The sequence below is a fragment of the Rousettus aegyptiacus genome, unplaced genomic scaffold (genome assembly GCF_014176215.1).
Source record: "Rousettus aegyptiacus isolate mRouAeg1 unplaced genomic scaffold, mRouAeg1.p scaffold_m13_p_3, whole genome shotgun sequence".
NCBI classification, from domain to species: domain Eukaryota; kingdom Metazoa; phylum Chordata; class Mammalia; order Chiroptera; family Pteropodidae; genus Rousettus; species Rousettus aegyptiacus.
The window spans coordinates 104689322-104708274 of record NW_023416306.1 but is presented as its reverse complement, the minus strand read 5'-3'; the positions used below and the strand labels follow the sequence as shown (position 1 = coordinate 104708274).

General features: G+C 49.6%; 3 protein-coding genes across 4 annotated transcripts; all 3 read right to left on the bottom strand.

Moving 5' to 3' along the window:
* Positions 1 to 1358: 1358 nt before the first annotated feature.
* On the bottom strand, positions 1359 to 4531 carry LOC107513519 (granzyme H). 2 transcript variants are annotated; one of them, XM_016150293.2, is made up of 6 exons: positions 4418 to 4531; positions 3171 to 3318; positions 2509 to 2644; positions 2243 to 2308; positions 2051 to 2167; positions 1359 to 1628 (listed from the first exon to the last, which is right to left on the bottom strand). In XM_016150293.2, exons 1-6 carry the CDS (start codon positions 4470 to 4472, stop codon positions 1485 to 1487), a joined length of 666 nt encoding a protein of 221 aa, XP_016005779.2. In that variant the 5' UTR covers positions 4473 to 4531; the 3' UTR covers positions 1359 to 1484. The 2 variants fall into 2 exon arrangements, with proteins under 2 accessions (XP_016005779.2, XP_016005778.2); XM_016150292.2 differs by having other exon boundaries at positions 2051 to 2308.
* A 2137-nt stretch (positions 4532 to 6668) lies between these two features.
* LOC107513516 (duodenase-1) lies at positions 6669 to 9921 on the bottom strand. The gene is made up of 5 exons (XM_016150290.2): positions 9483 to 9921; positions 8405 to 8549; positions 7783 to 7918; positions 7335 to 7592; positions 6669 to 6970 (listed from the first exon to the last, which is right to left on the bottom strand). The coding sequence occupies exons 1-5, from the start codon at positions 9535 to 9537 to the stop codon at positions 6809 to 6811; spliced, it is 756 nt and encodes a 251-aa protein (XP_016005776.2). The 5' UTR covers positions 9538 to 9921; the 3' UTR covers positions 6669 to 6808.
* Positions 9922 to 14989: 5068 nt separating this feature from the next.
* LOC107513518 (granzyme B) lies at positions 14990 to 18306 on the bottom strand. Its single transcript, XM_016150291.2, has 5 exons — positions 18073 to 18306; positions 16886 to 17033; positions 16227 to 16362; positions 15781 to 16041; positions 14990 to 15187 (listed from the first exon to the last, which is right to left on the bottom strand). Exons 1-5 carry the CDS (start codon positions 18131 to 18133, stop codon positions 15044 to 15046), a joined length of 750 nt encoding a protein of 249 aa, XP_016005777.1. The 5' UTR covers positions 18134 to 18306; the 3' UTR covers positions 14990 to 15043.
* Positions 18307 to 18953: the final 647 nt, after the last annotated feature.

Below are 18953 nucleotides of genomic sequence, written 5' to 3'. Positions count from 1 at the left end.
ATAAGGCTGCCCTGGTTGCCTCCTCCCTCTTCTCTCACCTCCGGGCATGAACTTCGCTGAGTATAGATTGCAAACCTCAAGACCTGCTGGTCTCCAAGTCTCCTTCAATTTCACACTGCTGTTGTGAAATCAAACAAGATCATGCATGTGAAACTGCAATTGTGCACTACTCATAAAATAATGAGAATTTAATTATGTTCATGACAAGTTTTCTCGCGGATTCCAACTATAGATCTATCTGTGCGAAACTGATCTGCCCGGTTGAAGAGAGGAACCAGGAAAACTGAGAGAAAATTTCTCACCACTGTAAGTTTCCCAATGGCAGGGACAGAGCATGTTATGTGCTTGGCACAGAGAAAGAGAGAGAGAGATCAACATTTGATGTACCGATGGATAACAGTGATACTTTCCAGCCTTTCAGCATGGAGCCTATGGTGCACAAAGCTGCCATAACCCAGGTTGCCAGCAGGGGGAGTCAGGCCTGAGGCCAAGCCAGGCTGAAAAGGGATGAGGCTGCTGAGTGACTCCACAGGCAGGGGTGGCTGAACCCCTGGGGAATGATAGGCTGGAAGGAGGGCCTGAGCCGACCCTGCCCAGGTGGGAGGTCGGTTCTGGCCCCTCTGATATGTATCAAGTGGGCTGGCAGTTCAGGTCTGGTGAGGAAGCAATAGAGGAGAATCAACGTGGGACACTGAGGTGTCTGTTTGGGAGATGAGAGAGAAGCTAACTCAGTGTGGGCTGGGAGGGAAGGAGCTGGTGGCCAGGCAACTTGAATGGAAAACAGGGGTTGGTGAGAGAAGATCAGCCAGGGAGGAAGAAGATTGACTGACTCAGTGCGGAGCCCAGGGCAGGGAAATGGGACATAAGTGAGGTGAGGACCACTATAGGAGCATTTCGGCCTCCAAAGCTGCAGAGTTGTTACTGTGGGAGAAGCCTGCCCCCTGCTGGAGAGAGAGGCCCTAGAAACAGAAAACTGAGTGCCCACGGCATGGTCCCCTGGCCTCTGGGTCCCTGGAGTTATTCCCATTCGATTGGCCTGCTTCTGTCTCTGCCACATTGCTGGGGGTTTGGCGATGGTGTTTGGCTTAGAGAAGGAAAGGACTTTCTCAGGCCCATTGAGGACCATTTCTGGGGAGAGAGGATTATCCTTTAATAATGGAGTTTAGACTCAGTCCTTACTCAGGGCTAAGCACCAAAGAGTTGTGTTTGCAAAATGAATCAAGAACTAAACTGCATGAGGCTTAGGAAGGACAGAGGGCTGTGAGGGAAAGAAGGAAGTAAAACCCGGGACTGCCAGCAGAGGCCGCCTGCAGCAGCGGTGCTGCCTATTGAAAGTGGTTCAAGGAACAAGACTTCAGTGGTATTTGCTCTGGAGATTTGTTTATTATGGCCCTGTGCTCCTCACTGCCCGCCCCCATGGAATTCTTGCCTTTGCCCCAGGGAAGATGGTCAGACCAAGTAGAAGATCAGGCTCACTCCTGATGTTAGGGGCACTTCATTGTTCTCTTTATCCAGGCGAGGAAGTATGAGACATTCATGAAGACTCCTGGAGGTTCCTTGTCCATTCTTGCATAGGAGAAAATACCCTGGACTGTGTTGTTACACACGAGGGGTCCCCCAGAGTCCCCCTGTGGGCAGAAAGAGGAAAGACTGAGCTGGGCTTTCTTGTGGTCCTGCCTGCCTCAGGGGTTGGTCATCTCTGTTAGGGAACAGGGTGGGAGATGAGGGCCAAGACAGGCCTTGTCTTCTCCCTTGGGTGCAGGGCTCCAGCCCGTGTGTGACTGTTCTTTCCAGCTTGGCCCATACCCAGCCTTTCACTCCGATGATGACGCTGCTGTGGGATGATTGATCCTTCCTCACCCTTCCCGCCCCCCCCGCCCCCGCCCCTATACCTCGATCCACTGAGGGGAAAACACTAAAGTCTGGATTTGTGGGCCCAGACTATCTGAACTCTCAGGTTGAGGTATTATGATATAATCACTCCCACAACCCAGCACTCCCCAGTTTCCTCTTTCCCAGGACCTGTCTAGGTAAATGCTAGAAACCTGACCTTGAAGCCGGTCTTCTTCTTCTTTGGGTCTCCTACACAGATCTGGCTGTCCTTGCTGTAGTAGTGGGGGAAGCAGGATTTGCATTCTCGATCCTTCTGAGTGGTGAGCTCCACCTCCTGTAGAGTGGTTGCTAAGGTGCCCATGGCGACTCGCCCCCAGCCGGCCACACTGCATCTCTGTCCCGGCCTCACCTGGTCCTCAGCCCTAGGCAGGCTGAGGGGCTTCACAGCTTTCGTCAGCTTGATATTTCTCTTCAGCTGATGAGGAAGAGGCAAGAGAGCCCAGATCAGCCAGCGACCTCTGGGCCTGGACACCAGGAGGCTGCAGTGCCTGCCCTCCCCACCGAGTCAGTGGGACTGGTCAGGAGGCCGGGTTGGGAAAGAGGAAAGGGACAGGTCACAGTGGGAGGAAACACTGAGAACTCAGTAGTAAGAATAGCAGGAGATTCTCTCCTTACCTGCAGTAACATGATGTCATTGGAGAAGTTCTTAGGATTATAGTCTGGGTGGGGGATGGCTTTCATCACACGGAAGACTTGCTGGGTCTTCTCCTGCTTCTTGATGTTATGGGCCCCCAGGGTGACTCTGATTGAGCTGTACAGAGAACAGGGTGTGTGTGTGTGTAGGGGGGTGGAATCACAGGAAATACAACGCAGGAGCTGTGAAGGGCAGATGGCAGCGGGGCAGGGCAGGGCTGCAGCTAGGGGAAATCGAGGCCACAGGAGGACCAGGGAGCTAAGTGACACTGTGCTCTCTACTTCTCAACGATACTGTGTAGATGGCTTCTGGGAGCTCTCTTACCCTCAGGCAATATCATGAAATTGCTTGAGTTTGTATTTTGATGCTAGTGCCAGCTTCTGTCCTCCACTGCTGCTTGATTTGGCCAGTGCGGTCACTCTCTTCTCATCTTAACTGTGTCACTTGCTCTCACTTCTGACCTTTTGGGCCCCAAGCTAACCTGTCCTATTTCTCAGGCTTTCATCACCCCAGTGGGTCCTTTGATGAGCTCTTGTGGGATTAAGTTACCAGGAGCCTGGGGAGCTCCCCTGGGCTGCACCCCTGGGGAGTGACAGGTCCCTGAGGGGGTCTCAGGAGGTGTAGGCTGGCTGCTGCCCCTCACCTTCCACTGCAGTGAGCAGCTGTCAGAACAAAATTCTTCTGCACAAGGACACCGCCGCATCTGGACATTTTCCCGTTTTGCAGAAACTGGATGTAGGCCATGTAAGGGCGGGAGTGGGGCTTGGCCTCATGTCCCCCGATGATCTCCTCTGAAGGAAAAGGTTGGAAAGTGGGTGACTGGGAGTGGCTGTAGTTAGGGGGGAAGGCTCAGGAAGTTGATGATTGAGGTGTGTGCCGAAGACGATGGGAGGAGGGTCTCTCAGTTTCTCCTGCAGCAGAATAATCTTTTCTGAACCTCAAGTGTCACAATCCCCCTCTGACAATGGAGGACAGTACTTATTCTCCACATCCTACTCAGATACATGTGTGGAAGAAGTAAGACCTATCTTGAAGATGGTGAAACCCCAAGGGATGTGGACAATACTCGGTAAGTCTCCCTGACACCCCCTGAGCCTTTCCTAACATCCCGATTGGTGCTATTTTCTAATGATCTACCCATGAGCTGATGGAGTTGGATTTTCTAAAATCTTCATGTCCTAGCACCTAACACAGCCTAGGTTCTCAGTAGACACTTTTTGGACTGCATGAATGCACGGCCTCCAATTAGTGTTTGGCTGAGGTTTGGTGCGGACAGTGCTGGTGGGATTTAAGGCCACAGGGATGGGGAGAGGGCACTGCCGAGGGCCTGGGAAGGCAGAAGGAGGTGGGGATGAAAACTGGCCGCCCAGGCCTGGGGAAGGGCCAAGGCACCTGGGAGCCTTGTATGTAGTCATCCAGCCATTTCTGAGATCAATCCCATCCTGGGCTCCTCTCCTGCTGGGAGTGAGGCGGGTAGAGAGCACTGAGAAATTTAACTGGTTCTTCACCTGGGTCCAGGGACAACTCGCATTATTGCAGCTGGTTCATCTAAGGCGCCCTTTCCTGGGTTGGAGTGAAGGATTTTAACTATTCATCTTCTGTAGCTTCACACCCTCTGCCAAATGCCTTTCTATGAACAACCCCCTTTCCAGGTGATCAGAGAGAGGCTAACAGCTGCCAAACCTTTTAGTGGACACTCTTCCTCCCAGCCGTCCTTGTTGAGTGCCTGTCCAGCATTGGACTTAGTCCGGGGTTGGAATGGGAGCTGGACTTCAGAAGTTCCTGGGCTCAAATGGAAGAAACTCCCTGCCTGTGCTGTGCCATAAGGGTCAGGAGCTCAGAGGGTTTAATGAGATGGCTCTGGCCTCTGGAATGGGGATAGTCACTCACCTGTCCCCGCCCCACAGGGAAGAAGAAAGGCCCACAGGAGCAGGAGAAGCTGCATCTTCCCTGAGGTCTGTCCAAGTCAGAGCTGCTGGTGTTTCTCCCTTCCAGACACAGAGCCCCGGAAGGGAACAAAGGAAGTGTGACTCAGTGACATCACTCACCTCAACCCATGCTCCTCTAGTTTTGTTGGGTACCATCATACGAGGTGGTTTGTCAAAGTTCTCTGGCTTGGTTAGGTGAGAATGACAGTGTCACCACATTTGCACTCCCACCGCTAAGCCATAAGAAGAAGGAACAAGAAAGTGAAGACAGTGACTGCTGCTGGCAGAGGGGCGGGAACCCCAAAGTCGCTAAGCGACTACATCGGAAATGTTTCCCTTTCGCGAACCAGGCTCTTTTCTCCTTTCTGATGAAATCAGGAATAATGTTTTTGCCAGCTAGGTTCAGGGATATGAATGACATGACTTCTGCCCTTGAACAGCAGACGGTCGTCTGGAGTAGACTGAGAATCCGAGGTTAGGTTATGAGATGCTAAGGGCTCTGGAGAAGGGTCTTCTGGTGGTGTGAGATAGAGGCTAGACCAGGTAGCCCCGGACACACCCAAATACCCCAAATGGTAACTCCATTTGCTATCTTATCACCATTGCAGCCTCATCTTTTTGGACTATTCAGAACCCACTCTTGAAATAGAAATACTCTGTGACAAAGAGAGCTTCTCTTATTTCACAGTTTTGAACAAAAATCCTGGACTTGATATTCATTGGTTCAAAACATATCATCTTTGGGTCCATCAGAATTGAGGGGCCTGGCTAGTTTATGCTTAGGTCATTTAGCACCTCTTGAGCTGAGGTGGGCACTGACCTGCCGAAATCATAGTGCCTCTCTGTGGGCAATTTCCTCTCAAGAAATGCTGGTTACTGTTGCTAGGTGATGGGGAAATGGATGCTGTTCATCTAATAGTACCATCTACTAAGGTTTCTCTGTCCAGAGTCCAGAGAACCCTGTCTCTAGTGCCCTTGTGTTGAGCAGTCATCAACAATCACAAACCGATTGTCTCGACACTCACCAGTGTGACAGCAGAAGAAAGAGGATTGGAAAGGAAGGCACTGCGAGTTCTACACAGCCCAACCCCAGTTCCGTGCAAAGAACGGCATCTTATGGACACACAGAGAAGAAGTGGAAATAAACGTGCTTAAGCATCAGCGATGGTCTCTGGGTGGCGGAATTCTCGGTAATTTTCACTTTCTTATTTACACGTTCTGTATTTAACTACCTTTCTATGTGGAATATGTAAAACTTTTATACTCCAAATACATTTTCCCATAGTTGAAGCGCAGTTATCAATGGTGAACATTCTGCAAACCACTTTTTTCCAGCTTAGCCTCCTCTAAGGTGGATGTTGTACTATGAGGTTACTTTTCTGAATCCAACTTCATATCAAGATTCAGAGCTTGTTGAAAATAGAAGAAAAAAAATTCCTCAATAGGCTTTCAGCTATGGAAGGATACCCTTGAAACAAATACTTTTCATTACAATGAGTTTCCTTTGAAGACACACACACACACACACACACACACACACACACGAACAATGGGAGGTGGGGAGAGGCTGTCACAGACCAACATGGAAGAGCACTGTCAAGATCATTTCTGGCTGCAGGAGAATGGCCTGCCAGGGCACCAGAGGATGCACTGGGGTCGGGGGTTAAAACATGGCTGTGACAGGCACTCGAGCTGGGCCAGGGAGTACTGACGGGTCCTTCTGAAACTTCGTAGGCTTCCAAGCTGCTCTGGTTTGGGAAAGGGAGCACTGCATAAGGTGAGTTACACCTTTCCAAAATCTTCCCACTCATTTCCTTTAGGGTGGAGAAATGTTCCCTCACGCCAGACCTTTTTAGCTAACCCTTCTTCCAATTCATGGATTCCTTTATGTTCATATTGGCACTGAGGCTGTGGGGAGTGGGGGTAGGGGTGTGTGTGTAGAAGAGCAGCATGGATGGGATGAGGAGGTCTTCTAGAGAAGGGTCACTTTTTCCTGGTGAGTAGTCTTCTCTTTCCTGACAGAGTTTACATTCAGCGTGGCAGGGGGAGCTGGCACTGGGGAGGTGTATCTGGAAGGAGCTGGCTATCAGTGCAGCGTGGTTTTTATTCTCGAGGTGGAAAGTGGGGTCTACTGAAGGGGAAAGCCTATAACAGATCAGAAACATGAACAGACGGTTGCCGGACACACACTAGGTATCTAAGAAATGTTTTGGTGAATAAAAGAGGAATCAGCGATTTCTGCTCTAGAGATGAAAGTTTATTAAATGTCTGGCAGACGCCCCTCCATCCACTTTGCCCAATGCAGGATTAGCTTGTGCCCTCGGAGAAGATGAAGGATCGCTCCCGGGATGCCTCAGTTTGGTCTCTGCAGTTTGAAGTGTCTCATTGTTATTTGTATCCATTTCAAAAAGCTTGAGATCCTGACGTAGACTCTTGGAGGTCTCCCACTGATCTTTCCATAGGAGACAATGCCCTGAGCCACGTTGTTACACACGAGGGGGCCCCCAGAGTCTCCCTGTGGGCAGAGAGAGGATGAACTGAGCTGGACCTTCTCCTGGTCTTGCTTGCCTCACTGTCCCAGGGGTGGCTGGTCTCTGTTAGGGGGCTGCATGGGAGATCAGGGCCAGGGCAGACTTGGTCACCTCCCTAGGTCCTGGGGCTCCAGCCCGGCCCCGACAGTCCCCTTCCCCCTCCTCTGGGAAACCTTTGCCCATAAATGGATGTGTGACAATCTCTCACCCCCCCACAGGGAGACAGGACCAGAGACTGAATTGATGGAAAGACTGAGAATATAGCGATATGACTAGTTTCTACTGCCCAGGGTCTCCTCAAAGCTCGGCCACGCCCACGGCTGGCATGGGCAATGCTGGGGATCTCACCTTAAAAGAACTCTGAATCTTTTTTGGGTTCCCCACACATATTTGAGTGGTTCTGTTGTAATGTTTGTAGAGACAGTCGCATTGCTGATCACTTTGGATTTCAAGCTCTACCGTACGCAGAGTATCTGACAAGATGTTGTTCACGCCTTGGCGTCCCCAGCCGGCCACAGTGCACATCATCCCTGGCTTCAGCTGTGGTGTACTTCCGGGCAGACTGAGAATTCCCACAGCGCCAGTCAGGTTGGCCTTCTTCTTTAGCTGAAGGCAAAGGATAGGAATTCTAATCTATCAATGGCCTACAGACTCTAGGGACAGCCCTGGGGTTGCTGTTGATATAGCCCTGGGACAGGGAAAAGGGTCATACTGGGAAGGGGAACAGGAATGAGCTCCCAGGGGGTTCAAAACCTTGGGGTAAAGTGTGCAAGAACCAGTGGAACCCTGCAGTTACCTGCAGTAACATAATGTCATTGGCCGTGGTGTCAGGATTATAGTCTGGGTGGCGTATGGCTCTCATCACTGGGATGACCTGTTGGGTCTCCTCCTTCTTCTTGATGTTGTGTGCACCCAGAATGACATTGATTGAACTGCACAGAGAGCAGAGAGGGAGGTGAAGTCACAGGAAATACAGCCCAGGGGCTGTGAAGGAAAAAGGACAGCTGAGTACAGGGTGCGACTGGAATGCAGGGGAATTATGGTGGGTGGGACCCTGGAGCTGAGCATCTCTGTGCCCTCTGCTTCTTGGCAGCTCGGACTAGGTGGCAGTTCCTGGAGCAGATTTAGGGTGCTCAGTCATGCACTGAGCTCACCTTCTCTAAATAAAACCGTGAATTTCTCGCATTTGCATTCCGAGGCCCTGGACACAACCTCGGCCTCCTTCCCATGCCACCTTTGATCAGTCCTTTCTCTCTTTAACAGGCCACTTGAATTGACCTATCCCTTTTCCCCCCAAAGTTGCTTGTCTTCCAAAGAGCTCCTCTGTGCTAGTAGCTGGCCGAGGTCTGTGGCCCCTGAGAAGATGGTCCCCTGAGAGGTGTCTACAGAAGGCTGGGGGCCCGGGCACTGCTCCTCACCTTCCCCAGCAGTGAGCTGCTGTCAGCACAAAGTCCTCCCTCACAAGGAACCCCCCACAGACTTCGCCGCCTGGAAACTTTATCTGAAGATATGCCATGTAGGGAAGAGAATGAGGCTTGGCTTCATGACCTCCAATGATTTTTCCTGAAAGAAAAATTCTGCCCTGCCTATTGTGTTCATGTAGCCAAAGGTTTGAGAGGGGGAGACTGGGACAAACTAGAGCAGGGCGGGGTAGAGTCAGGGTGGAAGATGGTGGTGTCTGCAGTAGTCAGCAGTAAGTGAAAAGGGGTCCTTGGGCAATATTCCTGGCTGGTCAAGCGACCCACAAGACTCAGATTCTCCCTCTGACAAAAATGACAGAACTTATTCCTTAACCTGCTATAAACATGCATGTGAGCAGACAGGATTTGTGCTTGAAGTCCCTGTAGATCCTGTAAAATCCTTTCCATGACTTTCCCAGAGAGCTGTCTCCTATCTTGTTTCCCAGACTCACTGAGATGCTGCTGGTTTGTAATAATTGGAACATTGCAACTGAAAAATTACCCAAGAGACCTTGAGACTGAAGCCAAGCATACGTGTTAAGGGAACCAGGATGCCACCAAATCTGGGATCAAGTGGGTCTTTAGCTACTTTCCTGTCCAGCGTGGGAATGACAAAGCTTGGAGAAGAGGGTGAAGATTGAGGGAAGATATGAAGACATTGCGTTAGAACGTTAGCAGACCTTACTTTATGGAAGCCAGCCCCTTTCCCCGAGCTGTTCTTTCCTGGGGAATTAATTATTTCTCATTCCCTATTTCCAATCTTCTTCCAAATGCCTTTGTAAGGAACCCACTTTCCAGGTGACAAGGGTAGGATCTGGGAAGGAGTGAAGACCGTCTGGCCCTCCCCGAGAGCAGCCTTCTGCCCTGCCATTCTGCTGAGGTTTTATTTCCCATCAGATTTGCTGGTCTTTGAGGGAAGTTGAATCTAGAGTTCAGAAAGTTCCTGGGGATGGACCAGGGCCAGGACGTGTCTGAGTGTAGCATTTGAGCACAGCTGTGACAGTGTGGGGTAGGGTTGGTGGGGAGAGTCACTCACCTGCCTCTGCCTTGGGGGACAGAAGAAAGGCCAACAGGAGCAGGAGTGGCTGCATCTCCTCAGAAAGGCCACCCAGGTCAGAACTGCTGGTGCTTCCTCCCAGTCTTCTAACCCCAGGGTTCCCTGGTGTTGTGGCCTTTATAACGTAAGGCTCTCTTCGAATGCCTCATGCAGCTCTCTGATCAAGCCTGTGGATCTGAGTGGCGTAAGAACTTATCACATACGAACTTAACCACATAAGCACCTGTAGCTCTGGACCCAGTGCTAGCCACACCGGTTGCAGGAACCACAGGCGACAGGGTGGGGTGGTTGGAGATTCTGTATCAGCCAGCAGCAGGTCCCTCGGCCCCAGAAACCCAAGTCCCATGATGATGCATGAGATTCTTCCTATCCTTGCCTCTCTCTAGACCATCGGGATGATTGTTTATTGAGGATTTTTTTTTTTTTTATGAGACTCAAGGCTGTTGGAGATGAAATTTCTTACTTCTGGTGGAGGAGATAAAACTATCAGTGGTCAGATAACGATGGTGAGGGCCATGGCTAGAGAGATGGACAGAATGGAGTGGCAGTAACACGGAAGAGGGCTCTTTTCAGTAATTAAAGAACTGAGTGTTTAAAACAACAACGACAACAACAACAACAACAATTTCTTTCACTCACAAATTTTGGTCAGAGTTTATTGTGGATAGCTCCCCTTTGCTTCCCTTGATGTCAAGGGAGCCTTGAAGCCCTGGGATCAGCTGAAGGCCGGCCCACACAGACCCAGTGACTGGTGCCAGTTGTCCACTGGGCATGTCAGTTTTTCTCCGTGAGGACCTCTTGCGTAGCCTCTGTGTAGAAGTAGTCAGTCTTCTTTGCAACATGATGGTTGCAAAGTGAACATCTCTCAAAATCGACCCAGGTGGAAACCATTCTTTTTTTTTTTTTTTTTTTACCTAGGCTTTGATGCATATTGTATCCATTCTATCACATTCCATCGCTTGGGGCAATCGAGAGCCCTCATCCAGATTTTAAAAGGGAGCATTTCAGTCATGTAAGAAGAGCCTGTGGGATGGGAGACACACAGTGGCAGTCATAGCAAAGCACAATCTGCCACACTGCTTTAGGGACATGTAGAGTTGGTCAGAGGAGTTGAAACCATCGATCCCTGCAAGCCTAGGTCAGAGCCTCAGCAGAAGTCGGGGTCTGCTCTGTCCAAACCACGTGTACTGAGAATGGAAGAGGGTTGGTTTCCCCCCACATTACTCTCTTTAATGAATTACTGATACCATGTGAAGCAGGAATGGACGCCAGGAAGCCACAGCAGTGTTGTCATACCATGGCCCAGAGAACTGCTCATTTCTGATGAGAGAGTCAAATGTGCAATATAAAACGGTGAGTACACTAGAAACAAATATAGGTAAATTCCTTCATAAACTTGAAGGGGGAAAGCCTTTTTAGCAATAACTCTAAATCCAGAAACATTAAAAGAAAAGATTGATAAACAAATTATGATACGTAAAAAATAATTTTAAAAAGTTTGTCAAAAAGCGGCACAAGCAAACTCAAAATACAGACTGCAAACGTGTAAGTAAATCATTGCAATTTACATCACAATTAAAGAGTGACTCTATCTAATATAGAAAGACCTCTGAAAATCAGGAAGAAAAAACTCAAGAAGCTGATAGGTTAATGGGCAAAGACCTGCACAGATCACAGTAAAATATATTGAAAAATAATGAAAAGAACCTCAACTTCACTCATATTAAAAGAAATAGAAATAAATGTGGAAAAAATGGAAATAAAAATTCTATTGAGATACTTCGGCTTATCTCACAGGTGGCCCAAAACCCAAAAGTTAAGCAATGTACTCCATGAACAAGGTTTTTTTGTTGTTTTTTTAAATGGGTGTTGCAGAATATATCTTGTTTTCCTATAATTTTACCTTCGTCTTATCCATGTCTTTATATTTCAGATGTGTTTTTTTTTTGTAAACAGCAGAAAACCATATGTTGCACTTTTTAAATCAAGACCGACAAGTTTTACCTTTTAATTGGAGCATTTAATTTGTTTACATGTAATGCAGTTACTGATAAGGGCGGGTTAAAGAATATCATATTGCTACTCGATTTCCAATAGTGTGGTTTATTCTTTTCCTTTGTCCTTCTCCTGCCTCCTTATGTTGTATCTCATTTCATCTTCTTTATTGGCCTTCAGTTTTATTTCTCTATATGTTACTTCAGCGGTTACTCTAGGATTATAAGACGCCTCCTTCACATACCATGGTCTACTCTGGTTTAACGGTACATCACTTCATTTGAGAAACTTGTGACGATGCATTTCCGTCTACCCTCGCTCACACCTGTTACATTTAGTCATGTTTTATACTTTTATTTCTCTTTGTCCCTTTCTGCTTACAAAGAAGATCATTTCCCTTCTTCCTTAAGAACTCCTTTCTCGTGGTGCAGGTATGATGGCTGCAAATTCTCTTACTTCACTTTTCTAAAAATGTCTTTATTTCAACCTCATTTTCAAACGATATTTTCACTGCGCGTAGAATTCCAGAAATAGATTGCCTGATATTTTTTTTCTGTCAATTGTTTAAAAATGTCACTCACTGTCTTCTGACTTCCACGAATGTTGACGAGCTCGTTGTTGTTCTTATCGTTGCTTCCCCTAAAGTCATGCACCTTATTTCCCCCTCCGACTACTTTCAACTTTTTCTCTTTATCTTTGATTTTCACCAGTTTGACTGTTACGTGCTCATATGTGGCTTTGTTGTACCCGAGCTTCACTGAGCTTCCTGAATCTGTGAATGAGAGCAGTCTAGCAATAGGCTTACGAAAAAAAAAAAAAAGAAAAAGAAAAAGAAAAAGAAAAGGGACCTGTTGCTGTGCTCCTTTCATGGTGAAATGTGTGTTGCTCAGATGCAGTGTTGAGTGGGCATAAACCCTGTAAGTTCTGGAAGCCCACAGAGGGTCGTAGCAGCAGAAGTACAGTGGTGGGCAGTGGGCAGGCAGGGAGCAGGCAGGGAGGGCGACCTCATTTTCCTTTGATTTAAAAGTAGTAGGTAGGAGTGTCATGGTGCAGATTCAAACGGCAGGATAACCCACACCATGTATCTGCTAGAAGGCAATTAGGGTCTGACTTTAAATACCTATCCAGTTGGATGGGCCAGAAAACTTTCACTGTCATTGCTGCAAGCTCTGGTCTGTGTAGAGTTGAGCTGGAATCAGGGAGGATCTGTGGTCTGGAAAATGGAGATGTTCTGCCCTTTAGGCCACCGTGGTTACTGCTGCATCCAAAGTTTCTGAGATGACCTAGACTTTTCAGCGTTAGAAAGTTCTTGGCTTGGAGGCCACACAGAGAGAATATGACATTTTTGCTGAGCAAGACTCTCCTTATGTTGGGCTCACCTCACCAGACCCTCCCAGCAGCCAGCCCTCCTGGTCTTGCCACTAATACGAGGCACTACCTAAGAGCTGAGCCTAAGTTCCAGCTCCGGGCTAATGGCCTCCTGTCTCAAATACACACAACACTACACTCTCCTGTGACGTGAGGTAAGTGCTCTGGGATGTGTAACCCTCAGAGGCATGACCTTGCACATCTTGTTGCAAACAAATCATGCAGCAACACAATCTCCGAATGACCTTGGGCACTTTTACAAGCAAGGAGCTACTGATTTGAAGCTGAAAAAAAAATTCCTGTATCTAGGACTTACTAAGGACATGGCTCCTTGATTGAAAAAAGACAAAAAGAAAAACATAGAAAGCAAAACAAAAACAACATTTCAAAAAGTTGCCCGCCCAACCACACACAGGTTTAGGTACAACAATTACTTTGAGGAAATGATTCTGTGGTTTAAAACAAGTTTGAGAATTGTATTGTAAGCTTCCTCTTTTGAGGGATGAGAGAGAGACAGTCCCAGGAGGGGTGGCAGCTGCCTGAAGGTGCCGCAGAGCTAGGACAGAGCCTGGACTGAGCCGAGGTTTCCTGACAGCCAGGCCAGGAGAGGTCTTACATGTTAACACCTGCCCTGAGATGACTTCCTGACATCCCTAAACAAGAGATAGGCTTCTGCTCAGACACCTCGCTAAAGAGGAAGCCTTTGGGCTCTTGTGCTGGCCTTCTGTAACAAGTATTTAAGACGTTTTCCTGGGTGAGCTGACGTCTGCTCATGGGCACATTGGGCTGGAGCAGGCAAGCACCTTAAATGTACTGATTCTTTCGGATCTCCCTGTCTGTGGAAGTATCTTTCCCAACCCCCACCTTTGAGGAAACAATTGTTCCTATGCTTAAAGATCTTTTTAATGAACATTAAAGAAGAAAACAAAATAAAATATCTCTACAATGCCTCTACCCACCAAGATCGACTAGGTGCCAGGCATTGGGAATACACAGTCGACATAATACAGATTCTATCATTTGAACCCAAGTGAAACTGACAGTGTCAACTTTCACCTGAATCATCTAACTCCCTCTCCTTCCTTCATGTGAGTCCGCGGGACCTAGATCTATGTGAGAAACCTGTAGGAGTAAAGTATTTGTATTTTATTTATATTGCTGGTTACAATTTCTTTGAATTTCATCACATGGGATGGGGACACTGGGCTAGATGTGAGGGGTGGAGCTGGCCCTGCCCACGTGGGAGATGGGGCCAAGGGTTCTGGAGAGACACCTTGCCAGCCCTCCAGGGGCCCTGCCTGGTGCCAGCACAGGCCTGGTCTGTCTCATAGCCCTCTGGCAGGGCATAAACTGGGGTGGCATCACAATGGCGGGGCCCTGCTGGAAGCACACGGGTGTCCTAGATGGGTGTGGTCTGGAAGGAACAGGAGTTGGTGGACTTGGCGAGCCCTCAGTGGTAAGTAGAGATGGAGAATGAGGGCAGCCAGGAAGACCGGAGGCGAAGTTGGTCCTGAGCTCAGAGGAGGGCAGAGAAGGGCAAGGAAAGAAACTCAGCATAGGTGAGAATGAGGAGCCTCTTATGACTCCCCCCACTGCCCCCTAAGCTGCCGGCTTCCCTGGCTGTGGGGAAGAAATGTCCTGCTCAGGATGGCCCCTCCACTCCCCAGTGTGGGTGGCTGTGGCCTTGGGCTACAGTCTCAGGCTGTGTCTGCTTGGTGTCCAGCACCCATGGTGTTAGTCTCTGCCTTTCTGCCATATAACTCAGGGGAAGAAGGTAAGAAGTTCACACCGAGCCCTAGGACCTGGGAGATTCATGTTTTCTCTTGACGATGCTCGGTCAGCCTCAGCCCTGGCAGTGGGGCAGGCCCTGGAGTCCCCGGTGTGGATAAGAAGGCACTGGGTAATAGCTTTGTGAGGGGTTTGGGGGAGGTGGCGGCGAGAGGGGAAGCAGAAAACAGCAAAATTGTGCCATTGACCTTCTACCCATAGAGCTGGTACCTGAGTGAGGGTCGATGAATAAATAAAAAATCAGCTCTTCCCACTCAGCTAAGAGACATTTATTTGGTTTCAGGCACCAACTGCACAACACCCCCCACCCCACCCACCAACAGTGTGATTCTTTCTGGATTAGCTCAAAAAAAAAAAAAAAAAAAAAAAAGACAGTCTGGTTCCTGCAGTTAGAGGTCCTTCATGGTTTTCTTTATCCAGGACAGGAATCTTGAGACTTTAGTGTAGGCCCGCGGAGTCGTCCCGTTCTTTTGTCCATAGGAGACAATGCCCTGGATCACATTCTCACACACTAGAGGGCCCCCAGAGTCGCCCTGTGCACAGAGAAGGGGGGGAAGCTGAGCTACTCCCCTACCGGTCCTGCCTTCCCTGGCACCCCAGGCCTCTTCTCAGAGGAGGCTGCCTTGCATGACCTCCACGTGGGAGATGAGAGAGTGGGCAGGTCAGCATGGACATTGTCATTCTTCACTGCACCCCAGGTGACAGCTCCCTCTTCTCCCCCAGGTCCCAGATCCTGTCCCTATGAAGGCGCCGTGGGACTGCAGCTCTGAGTCTACTGTGTAAGTACGTGAAAGCAGGGGGGAGGAGCTGACGCTCAGCGTGGAGGACACGCCCAACAACCAAGGTGGGAGCCAGCTCGGAGAAGCCGCCTGGTTGTAACTCCTGCACACACAGGGAACACAGTTTTCTAGCTGCTCTGGCCCACCATGGGCCACGGTGCTGCAGATCCATTCTCCTGCAGGAGTGCCGTGTTTAGACTGACCACGGGCCCTTGTTGGGCTCTCAGAGGCCTTGCTCCTCCCCAGCTCTGGCTGCTTTCCCGCTTCTCTTCCCTGGGAGAAAGATCGCAGTCCTTCCCTAAACACTCCTCTCCCCAGAGCCGCACTAGGCCGACATTCAGTCTCACCTGAAAGGAAGCCTTCTTCTCCGTGGGGTTCCCCACGCACAGTTGAATGGCACCGTTGTAATAATTTCGTAAGTAGCATTCACACTCCCAATCCTCTTGCACGGTCAGCTCCACCTCCTGCAGCGTGTCTGGGTATGTGTTCATCAGGGAAACCCGCCCCCAACCGGCTACACTGCACTTTTGTCCCGGCCTCACCTGGTCCTCAGCCCTGGGCAGGCGGAGGGGCTTCACAGCTTTTGTCAGCTTGATATTTCCCTCCAGCTGATGGGGAAGAGGCAAGAGAGCCCAGATCAGCCAGCGACCTCTGGGCCTGGACGCCAGGAGGCTGCAGTGCCTGCCCTTCCCCCCCGAGTCAGTGGGACTGGTCAGGAGGCCAGATGGGAAGGGACAGTGGGAGGAAACACTGAGAACTCAGCAGTAAGAGCAGCAGGAAGTTCCCTCCTTACCTGCAGTAACATGATGTCATTGGAGAAGTTCTTAGGATTATAGTCTGGGTGGGGGATGGCTTTCATCACACGGAAGACTTGCTGGGTCTTCTCCTGCTTCTTGATGTTATGGGCCCCCAGGGTGACAATGATTGAGCTGTACAGAGAGCAAGCAGAGTGTGTGTGTGTGTAGGGGGGTGGAATCACAGGAAATACAACATAGGAGCTAGGAAGGACAGGTGACAGCAGGGCAGGGCAGGGCTGCAGCTAGGGCCAGAGGGCTGAGTGACACTGCGCCCTCTGCTTCTTAACGACACTGAGTGTATGGCTTCTGGGAGCTCTCTCTTACACTCAGGCAACATCATGACATTGCTTGATTTGTATTTTGATGTTAATGCGTGCTTTCATCCTCCATCACTGCTTGATTTGGCCAGTGTGGTCACTCTCTTCTCTTCCCATCTGTGTCACTTACTCTCACCTCTGACCCTCTGAGCCCGAAGCTTACTTGTCCTTTTTCTCAGCTTTTCGTTTTCCCAGTCATGCTCTCAGATGTCTCCTCTGAGGAGCTCTTGTGAGCTTGAGTTACCAGGAGCCTGGGGAGCTCCCCTGGGCTGCACCCCTGGGGAATGACAGGTCCCTGAGGGGGTCTCAGGAGGTGTAGGCTGGCTGCTGCCCCTCACCTTCCACTGCAGTGAGCAGCTGTCAGAACAAAATTCTTCTGCACAAGGACACCGCCGCATCTGGACTTTTTCTCGTTTTGCAGAAACTGGATGTAGGCCATGTAAGGGCGGGAATGGGGCTTGGACTCATGTCCTCCGATGATCTTTCCTGAAGGAAAAGTCTGTTCTGCTTGTGTGCATCCACTGAGTCCCCCAGACATTAGCTTGATGACTCAGAACTGTGGGGTGCTGAGAGCCTGGGCTGGCCTCTAGTTGGGAGGAGGGGGGAGGGTCCTCAACTTTCTTCTATGGAAAAATTCACAGCTCAGTCTTTGAATTTTGCCTCTACATATAGTTGGAGGTGAGCATAACTTGCTTCAGGGACAGTGAGGTCCTAGAGGCTCTTGAAAATTTCTCTCCTGATTTGGCTTTGTTTCAAGTGAGTTTCAGATGCCCTTATGGTCCTGTGATGTCCAGGACAGTGCCGCTTTCTGGTGGCCAGAACTTAAGTTTAGGAATCTGGGCGTTGCAGGGCCTACGCTAGGGCCTGACACAGAGTTGGTGCCCAAAAAGTGTTTGTTGGCTGCAGGAAGGGGTGGCCCCCCAATGGACCTCTGGAGGAAGGTTGGTAGGGCCAATGCTGTGGAATTCTGGAAAGCATAGTAGTTTGAGGGTGCCAAACATAGGAGTTAATTCTTGAAAGAGGGGAGCCACTGAAGGCATGGGAAGAAAAGTGGAGTTGGAGAAAGGAACTGAGGGGACTTGCAACTGAGCAAAGACAACAGCAGTCTTCTGGGGACAGTGAGCCCCTCGGCAGAGCTCTGGGGTCTGCCGAGCTTTGGGCTTCTCTCCTATGCAGACACTGAAGGGAGCACCTGTCTCATCCCAGACTTGGAAACTAAGAGCGCTGTGTCCTCTGCAGTTTCCTGCCCTCTGCCATGAACTTCTAGGAAAGTTCCACCTTCCAGATGGTAAAGGTAAAGCCTGGGGAGGGATAGTGCCTACTGGATTTTCTTGAGAACAGCCTTCTGTCCTGCTGTTTCTGCTGGTAGCTTATCTAGCATCATGCTTGGGCTTCTGAGATGGGATGGGAGCTGGGTTTCAGAGCACTCCTGGGGATAGGTGGATCAGAGGTGCACAGAAGGGGCAGGAGGTCTGTGCCCTCTGTGGAATGGGGTTGGGCCTGTGAGGGTGGGATGGTGACTCACCTGCCTCTGTCCCAGAGGGCAGTAGAAAGGCCAGTGAGAGCAGGAGCAGGAGGGGCCACATCTTCCCAGGAAGGCTGCCTGCTGCTGTTGGAGCTGCTGCTGCTCTTCTGTGGTCTCTTTCAGCCCCCAGGAGAAGAAGGAGGTACAGATGGGCTCAGCGACTTCAAGTTCCCTTCTGGTTTTGTAGTGCCTCGTTCTAGGGGGCTTTCTATGAAAGTGTCTCCACCCCCACACCTACTGCTTGATGACGTTCTCTGGGTGGTTGTGTGAGAATTCAGCAGTACCGGTAGCTGATGACTCAGAGCAGATACGTTGTTTCAGCCCAGAGCAGGAACCAAAGGTGACAGGTGGGGACCATCGGATGTGGTATTGACCAGTAGAGATGCAGGAACCCAAAAACCTCTGAGTCACCAGAAATAGAACTACACCAATGCCTTAATTGCATGCTACCAAGTCCATCAGGTTAATTTATTTCGCAGATGTGTGCTATGAGCAAGCATATGGGAGATGTATCTCCTTCCTTTGGAGAGATGACCATCTGGTGGAGGAGACAGAAACATCAACAACCAGAGTACTGTGTGAAGGGCCATGGTAGAGGGATGCACAAGACAGTAAGAGAGCATGGCCACCCATCTATTAAGCTGATACTGCAACCCATCTATCATCACAGCTTCCTTCCTAGGGATTTTTCACATTTCCTGTTAACTTACGAATGCTCAGAGTGATTGAGTTCACCTCTCTTGTCACTATTTTTAACAAAAGTCCTGCACTTGACATGTACTGGTCTAAAGTTATGAATCACTGTGACCTCAAAAGTTGAATCCACTGATAGACTTAAGCCAGGTCGTCTGTACTTTGAGTAGGGGGCTGGGGTGGGTTGG